Here is a 19,830-nt window from a genome sequence, read left to right as displayed (position 1 = left end):
AGAAAAACGTATTCATTCACAATAAAGTTTTTCAGTAAATCTTCCTGTCTATCTTGCAGCTAAGGATGATCTTCAGACTCCTTGTATTTAATAAAGAATTTTGAAACAAAAGTACAGAAGGTCTCAAAATCTTCCTGTTCATTATGGACCTTCTGAAACTGAGCTAACCATAAAAATAAGGAGACCTTTTTCCCTTAAAAATCTATATTGCAAATTTTGTACAAATACTACAATGCCTACCTGCCAAATGTTGTTTTACTGTGTTGTTCTCCTGCCTGCTTTTCACCTCCTTGGGTGGAGTGGAAGTGAGTGAAATCCCTTGGGTCAGTGATGTCTTTAGGTTGCAGCTGGGTCTCTACAGAGCCCTGGCGATTCGCCAGGGCCAGCAAGTTTGAGGACGCTTGAGTTTTAGGTATTTTGAAAGGAGCTGTTGCCTTTAAGAATCAAGAACACACAAAGCTCAAAGTTAGAACCTCCAAAATATTACTAGGAATGGTTTCAGGCAGTGTTATCACCACTTCACATTTCAGACAGTGGCAAAGTTGACAAACCTTAGTGGGAGAGCCGATGATTGTTGGTAATGGAGTTTTGAACAGCCAGTCTGAACTCCTAGGTGATGATCCCATGTGCTTGGTAGGTGATGTTCCCAGGCTACCTGGCCTACTTGGCTGTGGAGAATGACTGTATCCATACCCAGCATAGGATGGGCAGACTGGGTCTGAATGCTGCTTTCGGAGCTTCTGCTTGTTTTGGTAAATATCTGTGAGAGTTGGAGCGCTCTGCAACCTCGCTCCCAACAACAGTGACTGTGGAGACTGGGATGGTGGTATTGGAGAACCTGTGGGGGTGAAAAACAGTGAAGGAAAATGATGCTTGCAAAACATGTCAATAAAGCCCAAAATGCCAGAAATCAACATTAAGCTGAAAGGAGATGGGACTGCAAATAGCCTGAGATGTGTTTGATCAGAGCCACTAAACGGCCAGGAGAATGGATTCAGTCTGTTGGCTATTTGGACTGAGGCTACATTACACTGATGAGATGTTCAAGCTGCCAAATAGGCAGGATTTCAGGGGGGCAGCTGTATTGGCAGCTGCAGTACCTCTGGCAACCTGCATCAAGACAAATAAAATGGTTGGATTCAGCAGGAACAGCAAAACCAACACTGAAATTTCAAGTGCAGCCGCCAAGACTGTAGGGTGAATAGAGATTCTCAAGCACTGGGATGACATTCTTGCAAACAAGTGCATGAATGTGATGTTGCATGTTAATGACTTGTTTTGTATGTAATGACTTCATTTGCAGACACAAAGGCAGTTCATCTCCTGGTGCCTGCAAGAAAACTAGGTACTAAAAAGAACAAAATTATTCAGATGGAACAGTTTGGGATCATTACTTTGGGAAGACATTTCGTTTTCAATCTGTCAGACTGAATCTTTTTCAACAGCTTTCTAAGAGAAGACCACACTTAATAGCAGAGCAAAGTTTCTCCTAAAGTAAATTGAAATGGAAGAGCTCTAAACAGTCATTTAAAGAAGAGAGGGCTCTGGGGAACACCTCACCTCCTCAAAGGTACCCTTCCTCTTTCAAAAAAAAGGAACCTGAAATTTGATGAAATGTTCTCTTCCTTGTGATATTTTTATGTCTCATGATGAGGAACTGTGCAAAGTTACAAACAGTTCATAAGACTTCAGCTTTATAGCCACAACTTCCCAGACAGAATGCCTGTCTTTGTAACCTTAAAAAACCTGACACTGCAGTGACAATATCACTCACATTGAAAGAAACCAAACCAACCCAAACCAACAAAACAAAAACCCCCCAACTACAAAAACCAAGCTGAAAATAAACCATTCTAACTAGATAAGATTTTTAAGAGCTGGTCAAGACAACCTGACAGACTCCATTTTGTAAATGCATGCTCAAAAAAACCAACACAAAAATCTTGCAGTTTGCTCAGGGAAGTGCCCAGTTTTAAAGACACATCTTTCAACCTCCTTAAGCCTGTGCTTTTGCTAGTTGGAATTTGAACATGAGCAACTTGATTTCACTCCACTCTATTAAACAGTAAGTTTCAGAACAGCCTTTCTGCCTGCAGCTCCAGCAGAGGGACCAAGTCTATTTCTCATTAACTTCCCAGCCAAGAATTTGCTTGTTTGAAACTCCCTGTCTCATAGCACTGAAAGTCCTCACCTGTCATTTCAGAAACCAGCCTTAAATCTCATGGGTTACTGTTCTATTGTCACTACCACAAGGAAGGCTTCTAAATTAGAAGTTTGTCCTCTGCTACCACTGGCAGCAAGAGCAGCTCAATTAGTTCAGATCCTACATTATGACAGACATCTTCAGCCCTTAGAAAATCTCAGTTCAGATGACCTCACTTCACCCAGAAGCAAGAGACAGCTTTCCATACCCATTTAAAAGCTGAGAAACAGGCTTGCTGCAATTTGTGGAATTTTACAAAGAGAAATACCACTGCAGTCATTCCAAGTTGAAAAATAAAGTCAAGCAGAAAAAGAATGAAGGAAACGGATGAAGAAATTAAACATTAAAAGCCCTTAGTGCCATAAAAAATAATGTGGTATGTTACAGGTCAGTTTGACACTGGCAGACAACACTAAATCAACAACTCTACAAAATTCCAAAGAGAAGATGCAACAAGAAACACATGCACACACTGCTTTGTGTTCTCCTCACACACCCTTTTTTTTTTTTGTTTTGTTTTTCAAGAGAAGAGGCTATTTCAGTTGTGAGGATTCAGCCCCTGTCTTTAGCTGAGACTGCCAATGGTACAGCAATTATGAAGGTAGTTTGAGACATATCACAGAACTTATTTTATATGGATGAAACCATTCCCATATATTTGTAACAGGACTGCTCTAAGAAATGAAGGCTTTATCATCTCCAGATGATTATGTAAAGTGTTTACATAGGAGAAAAACCCACAATGCAGTTTCAACATCAGCTCTTAGAAAGTCAAAATAAAGAGTATTTCAGATGAAGAAGAAATTGCACCCAAAATATACATAAAGCAAAAGTGTTGCTGAATTGCACGTTTTTATGCCCAATCCTTCTGGCATTACAGTGCATTTTTAACAGACTCAGAACATCTTTAAGTCCTGTTTCTCCCTGATATCTTTTTCTTTTTTTCCTGTTGGTATGCTATAATAATTTATGACTTGCAAAGCTTACTGACTGCTTAGCAACACTAAACATCAGATCCCAGTCTATTTCCTAGGGGAATGATGAAAACGTGCTGCATGCTGTGCACTGGCAGTTCTTCCTCCCTTTTCTGAGGACTGGCATATCAGAGATGATCTATCAAAAGCAGATTCTGGAAAGCATGTTACTACCATTCATTATAATCCATCTGCTTCCATCCCTGTTTAAAGACAGGAATTATATCAGAGTTGCTGTCTCATCTTGAGAAAAAGAAACTTCAGTTGCTTCCTTATTGCATAGAGAATCAGTAATGGGGAAAGTTGTCTTGATGGGCAAAGTTTCCACAAAAATTCAGTGCACCACTTACCCAGTGTCTCCTCAACTCCTAGCAATGTAGAGTTGCTCCACTTCACAAAACACTGCAGAAGTTCTGTCAAAATAGCACTGACTGCATTGTCCAAAGTCACTCACCTGAGAAGTTTCTGCTCCTTGATTCATGTCCTTGAAGTTGTCCACAACAACAGTGCCCAAGCTGCTCAGGTATGGTTCCAACTACACAAACAAAATGGAAATGTGAAATTTACTCTTCTTAATTCACTTCCAAATAGAGGTAAAGCAATATCAAATCTCACTAGGTTACTTCTGTCAGTCACTTAACAAATTATTTCTGAATAATGCGATTTTGGTTTAAGATAATTTCACAAGCAAGGAACTACTCCTCCAGATAAACCTTTACTAATTGCTAAAAATTTATGGGCTTACCTAGTGGTGAAGGAGAATATGGTCTGGAAGATCCTGTGGATAACCTACGCCCAACCCCCTGTGCTGTGTCAGCTGGCACTGGAGAGCAGGAGCCCATCTTCAGGAACCCCATCGGGCTGGTGTTTGAGCGCCTCACAACTCCAGCTCTAACAGGGTGGAAAGAACAGACACACACACTGTACTAACTGTGGTTCCTTGCAAAAAACTTCAGTATCCACTAAGGAGTACAATGATCAGTTAAAGAAAATGCTGCTATTTAAAGAGAAACCTATAATGGTGAAGCTTATGAGGCCAGTAATTTAAACTAAGCTTCCTATACTTTAAACAACCAAGATTTAACTCCCTGTGTTCACATTGACTTTTTAACTTCCAGTGCCATAATAATCTGTTATTGGAGAGAATTAAAACTCTCTTTCTTACAAAACTCACCTCTCTTGAGACATGGATTCTTAATCTTCAAACAACTTAATCATAAAATGTTTAATAATTTTACAATCCAGTGGAAATTATTATCACAAATTGCCATTTTTAGGTTAACAAGGATTATGAAAATGTTCATATTAGGGCTCGTATACAGGTCAGATAGTTGGAAACAGATTATTTAAGGGAAAGACACTTTTCCAAATGTAGAAACTATTATAAAATCAGAGATCCTGAGGAAAAAATGCAGGGAACCAAGGGGTTTTGGTTTTGTAAAGATCTCTAGAGTTTTGAGTAGTCTGAGTCTGACCTTCACCTTTCTGATCCAGTAGACCATAAGACAAAGAATAAGCCTGGCACACTAGAGCTTTGCAATGAAACAAGATGGTTAACTAGCATGTTAACTTGTTTCCTTGATATTCTACAGAACAATGCAGTCATCACTATTTGCACAAAAACAAAAGAACTCATTCCTGACTTTCTAGTTTATCATGTAATGCCATATAATACACACAAAGAGGAAAAAGCAAGACTTCTTTTTACCCTCTTGTGTTCTGAGAGAAATAAGCTTTTGTTTTTGTGAGAGATTTCAAGTGTCCACCAAACAATCTTGAGATTGAGAAGGACTTTTTGCTATCATGAAAATGCCTCTCCAGTATGTTGTTGTGCAGAAAAAAAACCCAACACATCAACAAGAAAGTACAAACACAAACCAGAACCAAGAAAAAGGAATTAAAAAACCCACCAAACTCACCTTGGTGACCCGTGGGGGTTTGCCCCAGGGCTGGCAGTAGAGGAGAGGTTCTGTTCTATGCGCTGGTAATTCCGTAGCTGAGTGGGAACTGGGATTGGTGCTGTTTCACTCCTGGGGGATACTGAAGGCTGACAGTGCCTGAAGTTGGATAATATGGAAACAGGAGATGAGACAGGGCTGTTTGTTACTCACTACCTTCCTTACACTGTTAGTATCAGATGGAGTTGAAGCACCACATCACTGGGATCTACAGTTCTCTCCAACTTCTTGCCCATCAGCCTCCTGTGTTTACCAGGCTTCAGAATAGCATTCTAGGAAAACCCACTGCACCAAGGACAGGAAGTTCAGCAGCAGGGCTGGAATGTGTACAAAAGCCACTGAAGCAGAGTCAGAGATATCCCAAGAGACAAGGGGAACTTGCAAAAGGAAAACATGTTATGTAACCAGCCCCTGACGAACTGACCAAAACCACATACCTGAACACTAATCCACAGAGCCAAACTGCAGATTAACATTCCCCAAGTTCAGCTGGAAGTGTCAGTGACCTGGCTTACCTCAGTGGACTGTCTGATAAGGAAATCAAACTGCCACAAGGTAATCAGTTACCAACACTTTCAAACAAAGGCAGACCTCAATAAAAAGAATTTCACACAACTGGGCTCTTGGGAAAACAATCAGTTTAGTGCTTTACTCTTGAGAAAAGGATTATAAATTCTTAGAGGAAGTGTGAAAAAAGTTCTGCCACAAGCTCTAGAAAAGCAGCAGTTACAGCACTTACTGTTGAACAGAAATCTGGGTTTCTGACCACATTTGTCCTATTCTCTTTGCCACTGCTGAGAATGAAATACCACTTCCTCACAAGCCTGGAGCTTTCTTAGCAAAAGAAGTTTGTCCTTTTGTTGCCACCCAGTTTCTAAACACTGCTGAGTAATTTGAGTCAGCTGTGAGAAAACATTTGGTGGAACACCTGAAAGTTTCCATGCTCTAAGAAGTTCTCACAAATGGAAACCACACCAATGCAGTGGGCAGCCTGCTACAACTCAGACAACATGCTGAGGTAGGAGAGGAAAATGCCTTCCCTTGCTCTCACACAGCTCTGCAGGCAGAGCCAGGCAAGCTCTGGGAGTTGTGAGCTCACTGGAAGCAGCAATGCTCTGGTGGGAGGGCATGGTAAGCACTGGGTCTTCCATTAGGGCTCTCCAGCTCAGCTCTGGTTAGGAATCCCAAAGTCTGATGTGGTTTGTTACTGGTTGGAGAAAATGCAACACAGATGTGTGCAGAGCTGCATGCAAATCTTGTTTCTCTGATACATAGAGAATAAAATTAGCAATTAATCACAGGAGAGAGGGAACCACCTTTACCTATTCTGCCCATTCTGGTTGGAGGCTGAGAGGTGTTACAGCTGCTCCTACCTGACAAAGCAATATAACTGTGGGTACAATTCATTCAGTTTGACCAGCTAATCATAAAACCTCCCTTCTTCACATTGCATAAACTTTTTTTGTGAAAACAAACTAAAAGCCCAAATCACACCGTATGGAAGAACATTTCTGAGGAAATAAAGAACAAAAGCAGCATCTTGTAGAATTTCAGACACATTCTGCTTCCTTCAGACTGTGACCCAAGCAACCTGTCAGTTACCCAATTTACTCAACCAGTATCTAAATCAAACTATTATAGTACAAACACTGAAACAGCAGACCCCTGTTTCTAGTCCCACAACCATTTCCCTCTTAAGTTACTACAGTACAGATAACTGTCATGTTTTCACTAAACTTGTAAACCTAAAAATTATGACACCTGACAATTTAAAACAGGCAATTAAATGTCCAACCCAGAGCAAATGGATCTTTACAAACCATCCCTATTATCTGCCCTTAAACATAAAAGGTAAGGCTAAAGCTGTATTGATAGCTCATGTCAGCAGATTTCACAAACAGCACAAAGATCAGCACAAAGTAGGAAACTTTTCTGGTGACAAGCAGTTCTAAACAAATAATGCTGACTCTCTGCCATGTAGTATTAACATAAGCCAAAAATACACCCAGCATAATAGCTTTATTCCCCATTTAGCCACTCATCCACTTTCTATTTGTACTGAAAACATTATGAAGTTAATTACTTAGTCAAATGACAAATCTAGCCCTTCTCTTTAGTTATTACATGATTAAGTTAATCAGCATGAATAAGTTTTACATTTTCCAGTATAACATGGGAAAGATTTCAGGCACAACTGATGGGTATCAATTCTATTTCAAACCACCAGAAACCTTCTCTACAATCACATGGAAGAAAGAGAATTTAGCAGTCCTGCTGATGGAAAAGCTGCAGCACATGTTCAGCTCCTTCACATGGCTTCTTTGGAAACTTGTGAGACACAAACATGAAATTCACAGTAATCCTTTGTACAGAAACCACACCTAGCTACCAGACACAAGACAATCCAGCTGCCAGACACAAATCCATAGCAATCTGGGATCTGTGAGTTCCTGTGCTTCTTTACACAAAAAGGACAACTCAGTTATGTCTCTGAAGTTTCTGATTTCAAACAGTCAAAAATGTAAAACAGATAGAGGAATGCTCTCTTCCCTTAAGGAAATCTTTTGAGGATGCATCAGAACCAGAAGTTGGCTATGCAACAATCAGCCACTAGAATGCACAAAGTGTACAGAGCCTGGAAAAAACCAGGTCTACCTTCTGTTTCAGTTTCCTGTAGCCATATACAACTAAAAGAAACCAACCAACCATAGATATATAAGCAGAGAACCTTTTGAAATGAGAGGAAATAGTAAGCCTCCACCACACACCTGTTAGATGTACCAGAAGCAGTACTTCGAGAAGATGCTGAGGATGGTTTCTGTACATTTCCTGAGCTTCCAGAAATAGTTAATGGGGACTGCCTGTGAAAACAAAAACCACTATCAGAAGACAACTCCTTACAGCAGAGAAACTCCTTTGCAGCGAAACTCTGAATTCAAGCTCTTTACATATTCATATCCAACTCAAGTTGGTCTATTAGTCTTTAAGAAAATCTACACATAGCTGGGTAAACCCATCACTGCCAAAACCCCAGCAACCTCTTCTACAGCTGCAGTGTCAAGTTTAGAACATGAGACTTCTTTAGGATAAAGCTCAGCACACCTACCCTCCACACATCAAGAACTCGCTCGAAGCCCGCCTGCCAGCTGCTCCCAGTGGCATATCATCTACAGCAAGCAGAAGAACAGATGGAAAACCCACATCAGAAAGCAGAATGTTAAAAAAAAATGCATCTCCAGGACTACTGTTGTGTAAACAATAACATTTGACAAACTTCTATGAAAATATCAAAGTTTTCCACAAACTGCTTTTTGTGTGAAAATACCTCAAATGTGACCTACAACAAGAATGTAACAGGAAGGTAGCTCTTTAATTAGTTCTTTTGCTGTTTGGTGAGGGTATTTTGCTGTACTAATTATAATAATTTTAAAATGAAATCTGTGGTTAAAGAGTAGAAGGTATCAGCATTGGGAAATTTATGATAATGAACAACAGAAAACTTCCAGAGATCAAGGGACTAATTTAGTCAAACATTTACCACAAGTTGGTGGCATTGTATGGCAATCACCTGACTGCCTTCCTAGTGGTAACTCAGGTTTGAAAGATGTCATAAAATGGCAAAATGTCTTTTCTTATGCCTTACTTTTTAAGAATTTTTTATACTTTTATCTACACTTTACTATGTGCATAATATGTCTGTAAATATTAAGTTGGTCTGGAAGTAACAATGTCCCCATGTACATTGAGAGAATCCTTGGGGTTCTTTTCAGCACTTGCTTACAACAGATTTTTTTTCTCTATTTCTAAAACCCAGTATTCTTCATGACTTTAAATCACTTTGGTATCTTTGACACATCTGGCTGCTCAACTGCAGGTGAAAACATCCCAGATGCACATGCAGGTGTACCAAACAGTCTCATTTCAATGAGTTATCAAACAGGTGAATTGAGACACATTTAGAGAAAAGAGCCAAACAGTAAGAGGGCAAAAAGGTATTCTATGAATGGAAATTGTTTTAAAATGTAAAAATAAGGAAGGTTCTTACATGAGTGGTCTGAAGAGATGTTGTGTGGGACAAGAACAAAGTCATCTGTGTCACAAGAGGAGTTCTTGCTGCTGGTACTGGCAGAGTCCTTAGAGACTTGAAGATAGTTAGGAGGACCCAATGGAGGGGAAGATAAATTTTCTTCTTGAATATGCTGCATGTCTGGCAGAGACTGGAGGGTGTGAGAATAAAAAAACCTCACTGTAAATACAGTGATTCAAATGCAGAATTGTTTTTTTAACTATGAAGTTTCTGAAGAGTCATCACTAGCTTTAACAAAAATAAAAGGATAAATTTGGGACTGTGTTTTATTTAAGCATCTGGAAATATAAAATGTATTTGAATCTGGAAATTTCAAATACTGGATAATCCTGTAGTGTCAGTTTAGACAGTTCTGTACTAAATATGCTGTGAATTTAACCAGTTGCTATTTGTTCAATCATTCCTGACAATACAGATACCTCTTGCACCTAAAATTAAAGTCACCAGTTTGTATCAGTATAAAAGGGCAATTCAAAGAATAAAAGGCCAAAAAGGCCCACTCAGAAATTTTCTGTACCATTGATTATGTTGCAAACCATAATAACACATAATAACACATCCAAGGAAGTGATTCTGCCCCTGTACTCAGCCCTCGTGAGGCCACACCTTGAGTACTGTGTCCAGTTCTGGGCCCCCCAGTTCAGGAAGGATATCGAGGTTCTGGAGCAGGTCCAAAGAAGGGCAACCAGGCTGGTGAAGGGACTCGAGCACAGACCCTATGAGGAGAGGCTGAGAGAACTGGGGTTGTTCAGCCTAAAGAAGAGGCGGCTCAGGGGAGACCTCATCGCTCTCTACAACTACCTGAAAGGAGGGTGTAGCCAGGTGGACGTTGGTCTCTTTTACCAAACAACTTTCAACAAGACAAGAGGGCATGGACTTAAGTTGTGCCAGGGGAAGTTTAGGTTAGATATTAGAAAGAATTTCTTTACGGAAAGAGTGATCCGTCATTGGAATGGGCTGCCCAGGGAAGTAGTGGATTCTCTGTCCCTGGAGATATTTAAAAAAAGACTGGATGTGGCACTCAGTGCCATGGTCTAGCAACCGCAACGGTGGTTCAAGGGTTGGACTCGATGATCTCTGAGGTCCCTTCCAACCCAGCCAATTCTATGATTCTATGATTCTATGATCTAAAAACTTGGTAGCCTAGCAGCAGATGTGTGGGATTTTTTTTCTTTTTTAACAAAAAAAGAAAGACAAGAATCAATAAAGTGCAACATAAGGAGCAAGAGAGAAACAAAATGTTAATATTATCTGTCCAGCAAAAGACAGAGATATTCCTGGCTCTGCATTCTCCAGCATGACACTTTTTGCTAGAGATTGCTCTGTAAAACAGAGAACTTACTGGAGGAGAAGCAAACCGGCAGGAAGGAGAACTGCCACAGGAACTGCCAGAGACTGAGCCTGCATATGTGGGCACTGGTACAGGACAAGCTAGAAAGAGGAAAACCCAAAGGAATTAAAAATGAGATAAAGATTTTGAAAGGCTGAATTTCAAACCAACTCATTTTCTCATTACTTTTCATTCATAAACCCTTCCACACAGCACATCCTTAGGCACATGAGGGTATTTATGCCCAGATGATGTGGCAAAGGAACAGTAAGTGAAGTACCACATTTCAATCTAGCATAACACCAAAAAAAAAAATCACCCCTCAGCCTCACAATAGAGCACGACACCAAGTCAGACTCAGGAAAATGCCTGATAAACAACTGGAGTGATACTTGGCAGATCTTTCCTGGTTCCAGCCCCAACATTCATCATTGACACAAATAAGTGGAAAAACAAAACTACTTACACTTTTTGACTGTTGAAATCTGATCCAGGAAAGGGTGGTTGAAAAATGCCTCTATAGAAAAAGAAACAACAACCATGGTGAGTTAATGTGCCAATGACAGAATTTACAGACTGCACTGCAGACTGTGATAAATGGTTGCCTTCCCAGAATCAATATTTTAGAGCCAGAGGGTGAAGAGCTTACAAAAGATTAAAGCCTTCTCTGTTATATGTTGCTATAACATTTGGAAAGGAAACAAAAAACAGTTGAATAACTTCAAACAGCCAGCAAAGCAAATCAGACTGAATTACTGGAGGGTATTTTATGACTGCACTTGAGGATCATGTACACAAGAAGCCTCCCTATACTCCTCATGAAATTGTTATCTGTGTTCAGTATGGTACTAATTCAGTTTTAATTTGCTCTTCAAATCTATCATCTCCCACATCAAACACTGAAAGTATTTTCAACTCTGCCTTTCCCATGGACTGACACTTACTTTTTAACCCCTTAATGCTACTCCTTAGATGGCTGAAAAAAATCACAACACAGAGCAGCAACTATTGTCCTTCCCACTTCCCAACAGGAGAGTTCATAGACCAGAGTGGAATTAAACACAATTCCTTTAACACTTTCCTCAGTGAACTTGTTACTATTTTAACAGAAGCATTTTAATTTTGTTCTAAATGGAAATGCTGAGATGCATTTCACTGATTTAGCATAACCAATTCACAAGCAGTTTACATGGAAAGTTTTATTTCTATAGGAAGACATCCAGCCAGTTAGGGGAAGCTGAAGGTTGGTAGGAGCTGGCTGCTGAGCTTTGTGAACTTTAATGCTCTGACAGTTGAGGAAAAACAATGCTGTTCATCAGACCTAAGCAAATAACAAGCAAAAACATTAAAAAAAGACTCTGAGGCCTGCAGTATCTCCTCTTCCTTCAGCACTTTCTTCCACAGCCTGATAAGGAAGCAGTCTGGCTGGGATGCAAGGCAATGTAATCATTAACACAAGGATCGGGTGTTCTTCAGCTTTTGTACAACACCTGCTCTTCTGCTTTATATTGCTGAAAGATCAACAAGATTTCCAATGCTATTTTTACTTTAACAACAGGCAACTGGGCTCATTTATACACTCTCCCTTTTACTCCCTTTGCTAAGCACATTCCAGAGCAGCCCCTGTGAGGCCCTTTAAGCAGCTCAGCCAAGGAAAACATTACTTTCATCACCACCATTCTGCTTTCTACTTTCCTTTCTAAGCACAAATGTGTTTTCCCACTACCAAAAATGATACAGTGAATTTCCCATCTCCCTATGGTTTTATAGGGATCAGCACCCAGGAATCAGCAAAATGGAACCAATTCCTCAAATTCCATGTTTGTAATGTACTAATTTATCTGTGCATACAATTGACCTTTGAGTATTGTCACTAGCATCTGGGACATCTCACTTAATTATCATGTTTGGGCTGGTTTTTTTTTTCCTGTATCTGACTTCTACATACAGCAGTTAAATCAAGTTATTTCAGTCACATCTACACACAGAAATGTGTTCTCAGGAGAGCAACAATTTAATTATGCCAGTCCTGATGGATGTTTTTAAATCCCAAATAATTTAAAAAAAAAAAAAAGTTTGGTATTTCTTGGAGCAAAACACAGCAGGAATTAAAAAGAAAATGAAAATATAGCTAGGAGAGTCTTGAGCTTCAAGTAAATAACTAAAATGCCTTTTGAATCCTCCTGTCTCCACAGCCAAACAAACAGTTGTCTTATCACAAACACACAAGGACCACATGTGATGAGTGACTCAATCTCTGTATTTCAGAGCTGCATCAGAACCAAGCTTGCAGGCGTCACTGAAGAGCAGGGGTGAAGTTTCATAAGCAGAAACAAAAACTGAGCACAGCTGACTTCTGGTTGCAGCTCACACTAGGATCTCCATGCCACAAGAGCTGAGAGCTTGAGGAAAAAGCTGGATCCTATCTACCAAGAACCTGAAAAGACTAAGGTTTAGGCTCTTTCCTGCCAATCCATAGATTGAACTTGATGGGTCACCTGTGTTGGTGCTAAAACACATCTCAGGATAAAGCATGTTGCTATTGATATAAAATAAAAACAAAAAATAATTGTATTTAGCTATATTAGCTTTAATTAACTAAAATCACTTCCTGACAGCTATAATAAAGCTACAGTAACAAATACTGCTGTAAAATGTAAAGAACCAGCATGAATAACATGACATACAAGATGCAGCTAAGAACTGAACAAGATTTAACTTTCATTGGTTGTCTTAAAAATATTGCCTGAGTTTACAGTCAAAATTAAAAAAAGCATTCCTACTTTTGCAGCAATATGGAGCTAAAAACCCAGCAACAAAAAGTCTTTCTGAGACTGAAGTAAAGAGAATCCAGCCAGTACCAAGCACAAACAAATTTAAACTCTACTCTTGACTAATTTTGAAGAGGCAACACTTGCAGCCATTTGAATGATTCAATAGTACCCATCTGAGGCCCTGAAATCCTAAGAAGCCAGAACAATGTTCTGCAACCAAAGATCTCCAGCTAAAGAGAAAAAGCCAAACACAGCAGCAAACTGAAGCCAAGTAAGTTCACATTTGTTAAGGGGGTATCCATCCAGTTTGTCCCAGGTTTAACTTCCCAGCTAATTCAAAATCCCTAAACAGGCATTGTAGTAATCTATCAGCATGTGAACTTCAGTCACTGCACAGTTTAAAAATCTTAATATTTTAGGAATTAAATAAAAATAGAAAGCACAATAAAATAGAATAATAAAAATAAAAATAGAAAGCACAACTCTGGTTTATACTATTGGGCTTTAAAAAAAAAAGCAGTGAAAATATTGCACTATTTCACTGAAATAAAGTAGTCTCTAAAGCTAGCAATGGCTAAGTGCAATACTGGGAATTGATCTTTGCAAAACCAAGTTTGATGTAACATCACATTACTGCCCTCAGATATACACATATGGAGCTTTCAAGGTCAAATCAAACACACAGTTTGTACTCCCATTAACAGTTGTAATATTTGCAAAAGAAAAGAACCATTAAAAGCAATTTTGCTTCCAAACTGGGTTCTTCCAGTACTCTGTTACATTTCTGCAACCAACACCACACAGAGATCAGAGATGTCTGCTCCCAGACTGAAGCCAACACACCAGTAAAAGTAATAGAAATTTGGCTTTTGAAATGAAAATTAAGGAATATCAGTGAACACTGCAGGGGGGAAAAAAGGTCACAACTGAGAGAATTAAATGAATTTATATTTCACTATTCAAAGTCATAATTTATATGCATCACCTAATACTGACTGACAGTAGTTACCTCATTTGTGTTGGCTACACTGCCTTCTTTATGGTAAGCAAGGAGAAAAAAAAAAACTTCATTTTTCTTATAATTGGCTGCAGACAAAAGGTCAATACAGTTATTCTGGCACCATGAATACAACTGACAAGACAAGTCAAGAGAGCAATAGGAAAAGTTACATACCAAAGTCCATTCTATCTTTTTGGTTTCTCTGAAGTAAACCCAACAGCAGGTCAGCCAGATAAGCTGATGTTTCCCTAGGAATACTGCACACAAGAGGAAGTAAAACATGCATTAAATTTAATGTATGCATTAAATAATGCATAGCACATTAAATTTCAGGAAGTCAGCATTCTGCCATGTTCCTAAGTCTTCACTATATATGCTCTGTAGCCTTAGCACAGGAACCTTTCAACTCAACAAGGTACAATGATGGGAAGATGCAACATGAGTCACTGGTATCATACTACATCCTTGTCAAGACACCAACATCAAATGTTTTTATGAATTCCAGGCATTCTCAAAGATAAAAAACTATTCAATCAACAAATGTAAGTGACAGGAAAGGCCGTGGTGACATACCTAGGAATCAAATTCCTGTTCTTTTCATAAAACATTCTCAAATCTTGAGGACTATTTGCCTGTCAAATAAAAATGTACATTAATTAAAGCTCAGTTTCAGGAAGGATATAGCTTTTGCACCTATGCACACATACACAAAAAGGAGGTCTTTGCATATGAGCACTAAAGGAGAAAAACCAAAGCACAGCAGTATCCTCATGTATTTCCCTCTGGAGTGAGCACACTGATCTCAGAGACTAAGTGTGAGCAACTTCTCCTCTGGTATCCTCAAGCTTTGAAGCATTGACACTACACTCAGACATCACCACTTCTGTTCTCATGACTGGAAGGAAAAGCCCTAGGAATTTCCATGAGACTAAAAAGAGAGAAAAGGAAACAAAGTATTACCTGAAATGGTGGTTTTCCAACAAGACACTGATAAATCACAGTTCCTATGCTCCACAGGTCTGCTTTAGCATCATAGTGTTGAGACATAATCACCTCAGGAGCCTGGAAAGAAAAGCAAAATCTCAGAAGGGAAAACAAGAAAGCAGAGCCACAACAATATGAAGACTCCTTTATTTTCAGAAAAAAAAATGCATTTTAATCTTCATCACATGACTTGAAATGTAACAGCTCTCTCCATGTTTCAAAAACCATGAAAAATTAGAGTAATGCCAAAAAATGATTGCTCAGACATATTGCCTTTTGCTTCCTCAAGATTTTACCTCCCTGCAGTGCTAAGAAATGTTCACTGTCTGATTTTAACAACTGTGATCTCCAAATCACAAGAAAAAAAGGAGCTAGTCAAACTATTCAAAGGTGAACTTGCATGCTGAACTGAACCATCAGGCATTTACCAGTCTGCAAGTATTCTGGTCAGGTAGGAGAGTGTTTGAGATAAGTAATAATCTGAAATAAAATGTGCTTACCATATACATAGGGGAACCACACAGAGTTGCAGCCATCATGTTGCTATGCAGATAACGAGCAAAACCAAAGTCAGCTATGTAAAGAAACACATTTGTCAAAGGAAAGAAGGGTAATTTTCAAATTTCTGAAGTCTAGAAATTCTCTCCTACTGAAATCTGCTACAATTACAAGTTAGAGAGAAAAAGACAGGTAGAATATACAGCCAACTACAGGAATAGTAAAATCAATGTTACACTGAGAGAATAATGTATTATCTTCCAAATAAATAGCAAGCCAAAAACCAGCAGTGGCACCATTTGCACAAACTGCTGCTCAGCCATCTCCCCAGCTGCAGAGCTTGCTGCCTGGCATCAGCAGGAAAGGATTAAAGTCAGTGGCTAAATATAAATGGTTCATTAAGAGTGATGAATATACAATCTGCTTCAGTGAAATCACATCAGGTAGATGTTTAAGAAGTCAATTTTCAGATGCCTGAATTTTCTGTGTAGGCAAAAGCATCTGAAACTGTCAAGTAAGGACAGCAAGAGAGGAAGTTCTGTTTCTGAGCTGTTTAGAAGATGGAGTTGGAACAGATCTCAGATACTGGCTGAGAAAAAGCACAGAGCATAAACTTGCTAAAAACAAGGTATTTCTAAATGGATGTTTAACAGACAACAGCATGAGATTAAAACTCCTGAAGCATCCTCTGAAGAGGAGCTTGGTGGTGAGCAGTTGAAATCTCTCCTCATTTCCAATGCCAAACCTCATTCTGTCACAAATAGGTTATAACCTACATTTCTAAACTCAAATAACCCTTAGGACACTCTGCCACAAAAAACCCCCATTGGAACTGCAAACAGAGTCCTGTGTGCACACAGTTTTCAAATGGGCTGAAGACTACTCCAGGTTTTAAAGGTTACAGTTTTGTGTCTAGTTAGAATAGTTTGACAGTAGTAATATCAGCTAAATAGGTATCTTCTCCCTGCAAATTTAATCAGAAAGGTCTTTATGACTCCATCTTTTTTATACTGAGCATCTGCATTACACCATACAGTTCATCATCCTGGACTTACTGCCTGATCATTGTTTTCCTATACCCATACCCTTTAGCTACCAAGGCACTTCTGAGCAGGGACACAACCCACCAGTGGTGCTACCTTTGGATCAGAGAAAGCATCTTTACCTATTTTGATTCGGATGCCACTGACACTTGACTTCCTACGGCTGGCATAGGACAACAAAATATTCTGTGGCTTCAGATCCCTGTGGATGATTCCCTTGCTGTGCAGGATGCGCATGGCTGCTGCAATCTGCTGGAGGAACACTCGGATGGTATCCTCACTGAGGGTTCCTTTAGCTGGAAATACAGAAGCCAAGATACAAATTAGCAGATGACAAAATAAATAACTTTATCTTTGGGTAAAAAGTGATAAACTATGCAGGTATAAGCCACAAAACCAGTGAAGACAATCAAATCACTTTGAATTACTTTCAGAGCTACTTAATCTCCAGTACTTTTCTATATTGTCTGTGTTCTTGACCACATCTACATCTTCATAGCTTTCCACCAGCTACACTACTCTGAATTATCTGGATTTTATAGTAGTTTATTCAGCTTGATAGCATAATAACTGTGAAACTTCTCAATCATCGTTAAATCATAAACTTGCTGAAACAACAAAGAAGACAAGAAAAAGAACTTCACAGGTTAGGACATTATTAATGTTACCACCTGATGCTGGGAAACCTGTTTTTTAAACAAATTATTATGGGGTTCAGATAACCACACTGCTCAAAAAAAATCATCCAGGCTAAAATTTCTTTTGAAGGGAAAAATAAGATGCACATCTGAAGTCTCTTCAGAAGGCATCATCTCATTCTGCATTCTGAAGAAGCACTGAATGCAGGAGCAGGATTATTCTGTGTGAGTCTTTTCAAGGATTTTAAGGAGATGTGAATTAGGCTTATACTATACAGAGTTACCATAACAATAGCTGCTCACTAAAAGATTCCCTCAACATACTGAGATACAAAGGCATTTAAAGAAAAAAAAATAAACCAAGAGGTTAATATCTTGGCTCAAAATATTGCTTGTAGTAAGAATCCATTTGTCATGATTCTGTAACTTCTGGCTCTGCCCAAAGTGAAGACAAAGTTGAAGGGTAAAATCTCTCCTAAGCCAAAATTGCCTCTTTTCAGAAAGCTTATAAGTAATTCAGTATTTTTAAGTTCTCATCTTGGAAAAGAAAACAGGTGGCATCAAAATATTGGGAGCAGCCTCCAAAATATGGCTTTAGAGATAGAAATTCACACATTTTTAAGTATTATTATGGTTAGCTACATATTACCCCTCATTCACAAACAAAAGAATGTTACCTTGAACTGTTTTAAAAGTGGAGGCAAAAAGCATTTTCTGTCTGTGCATTATTTTATTTGCCTTCATTGCTACTTTGTGGGTTTCATTTTCCATTATGAGCAGCACTTGAAAACACTAGGAAATATTTTTAAACAAATGCAAACCCTTCTATCTTTCTGCAGCTTCAAAATTTAGTTTTCAAGTGCTGGCATACAAACAGACAGTAAACACATAACTCTGATGCTGACCTTGCCTGGAGACAGAATACAACACTAAACAGATTCTTGGGGAATTGAGAGACTCTTATAAAGAGGGTACTCTAAAAATCACATGAGGGTTAGCATGCATGCTGGAATTACAGACCTTGTATGAACAGAAAAAAAAAAAATCCCAAAGAAACAGCAATGGAACACAGAGTATAAACATGCAATGCAATAGCTTCTTAATAGGGAAATACAGTAACCAATTACCTTGCAAGTAATCTGCCAAATCCCCACCATTGCAGTACTGTTAAAAAGAAAGGGTTTTTATTCAAAACACAAGCACTGAAATACTTGCTGTATGATTTTTACTTTGTAATCTTTTTACAAAAAACAGATTTTACTTTGCTGTTGTTTGCCTTCAAGATTTTTTTTAATTATTTGTAGTTGATAAATGGAGGTGCAACACTTCATTAATACTATCAGTATCATAAAATGAAACTGAATAATTTATGGAATGAACACTGCTGACAAGTTTAGTAATGCATAGGAAATTAATAATCTAGCTTTCAGAATTGATTGCTTTAATGAGTCACAGTTGTTTTGGCTCTGTGTAAAGAGGGAGTTGTGCCTAAAAATCATCTTTAAAATCAGCCAGAAAGAAACACACATTAACACATACCTCCATTACCAAAAAGACAGAATTGGGCATTTCCTGAAAGAGAAGAACAAATCCCATTTCAGAATGTGACAAGACAAAGCCTTCAGTACCTGCATTAAGCAAGTGTAACATGAAATTTTCCAATCAACTGAGCCATATTATGTTAAAGTCACTGTTTTAGAGGGTAGCAAATTTGTACATGTCCCACCATTAAATATTTAACATTCTCAGAAGCACCAGGATATGTAAAAAACAATCAACAAGAATAAAACTGTAATTAGAAAGAGCTTCATACAATGACATCAGCTTCCACTGCATGTCAGAAGCTTATCTTCCAACTGCCTTCAGCTGCTCTATTGACACAACCTTTATGTCAAGAGCCCTTACAAATAAATAAACTTTCACTACCAGACATCAGGGACATCAGTCACTAACAGGACAGTAATTTTTAGTTGCAAACACAGGGGACAGAATTACAGAATTAAGCAAGACAATTTGGCCATGACAACCAAGGAAGAATTCCAAAGTTATGTTCCCTGCTTCCGAGTAAACCAAGCTTTGGTTCTGCCATCTGACAAGGTGAAGGTCACTCAGAAATCACAGAGCAGTTAACTGTCTGGAATAAACTGATTCCCAAATGCTATTCTGTAGGATAATTAATTCAGGAATCATGCATACTTCTGTAAAGCATCTCCTTCAGCAAGTCACTGGCAGAAGCACAGCCCTGCCAGGGACTTAAAGGCCTTGTGGCAAAGGTGTGATTTGTTATGATGATCCTCCTGAGATGTTCCAAAGCTTTGACCTCCTTTGACCTATTTGCAAC

General features: G+C 38.8%; 1 protein-coding gene across 1 annotated transcript in view; it reads right to left on the bottom strand.

The window, feature by feature from the left end:
- The window catches only part of ULK2 (unc-51 like autophagy activating kinase 2), a 39,614-nt gene that overhangs the window by 7,923 nt on the left and 11,861 nt on the right, over positions 1 to 19,830 (bottom strand). The window contains exons 4-20 of the mRNA XM_030462158.1: positions 19,029 to 19,061; positions 18,617 to 18,653; positions 16,974 to 17,147; positions 15,811 to 15,884; positions 15,287 to 15,388; positions 14,900 to 14,958; positions 14,501 to 14,583; positions 11,019 to 11,069; positions 10,565 to 10,653; positions 9,181 to 9,352; positions 8,242 to 8,302; positions 7,904 to 7,996; positions 5,097 to 5,234; positions 3,923 to 4,068; positions 3,632 to 3,712; positions 552 to 838; positions 241 to 434 (exon numbers count right to left, since the gene is read on the bottom strand). Coding sequence (XP_030318018.1) covers positions 241 to 434; positions 552 to 838; positions 3,632 to 3,712; positions 3,923 to 4,068; positions 5,097 to 5,234; positions 7,904 to 7,996; positions 8,242 to 8,302; positions 9,181 to 9,352; positions 10,565 to 10,653; positions 11,019 to 11,069; positions 14,501 to 14,583; positions 14,900 to 14,958; positions 15,287 to 15,388; positions 15,811 to 15,884; positions 16,974 to 17,147; positions 18,617 to 18,653; positions 19,029 to 19,061 — 1,874 coding nt within the window. The remainder of the gene's footprint in view (positions 1 to 240; positions 435 to 551; positions 839 to 3,631; positions 3,713 to 3,922; positions 4,069 to 5,096; positions 5,235 to 7,903; positions 7,997 to 8,241; positions 8,303 to 9,180; positions 9,353 to 10,564; positions 10,654 to 11,018; positions 11,070 to 14,500; positions 14,584 to 14,899; positions 14,959 to 15,286; positions 15,389 to 15,810; positions 15,885 to 16,973; positions 17,148 to 18,616; positions 18,654 to 19,028; positions 19,062 to 19,830) is intronic.

The sequence above is a fragment of the Calypte anna genome, chromosome 19, assembly GCF_003957555.1.
Source record: "Calypte anna isolate BGI_N300 chromosome 19, bCalAnn1_v1.p, whole genome shotgun sequence".
In the NCBI taxonomy this organism is placed as follows: Eukaryota; Metazoa; Chordata; class Aves; order Apodiformes; family Trochilidae; genus Calypte; species Calypte anna.
Note: the sequence above shows the minus strand (reverse complement) of the source record. Positions and strands in the feature narration are given on the sequence as shown.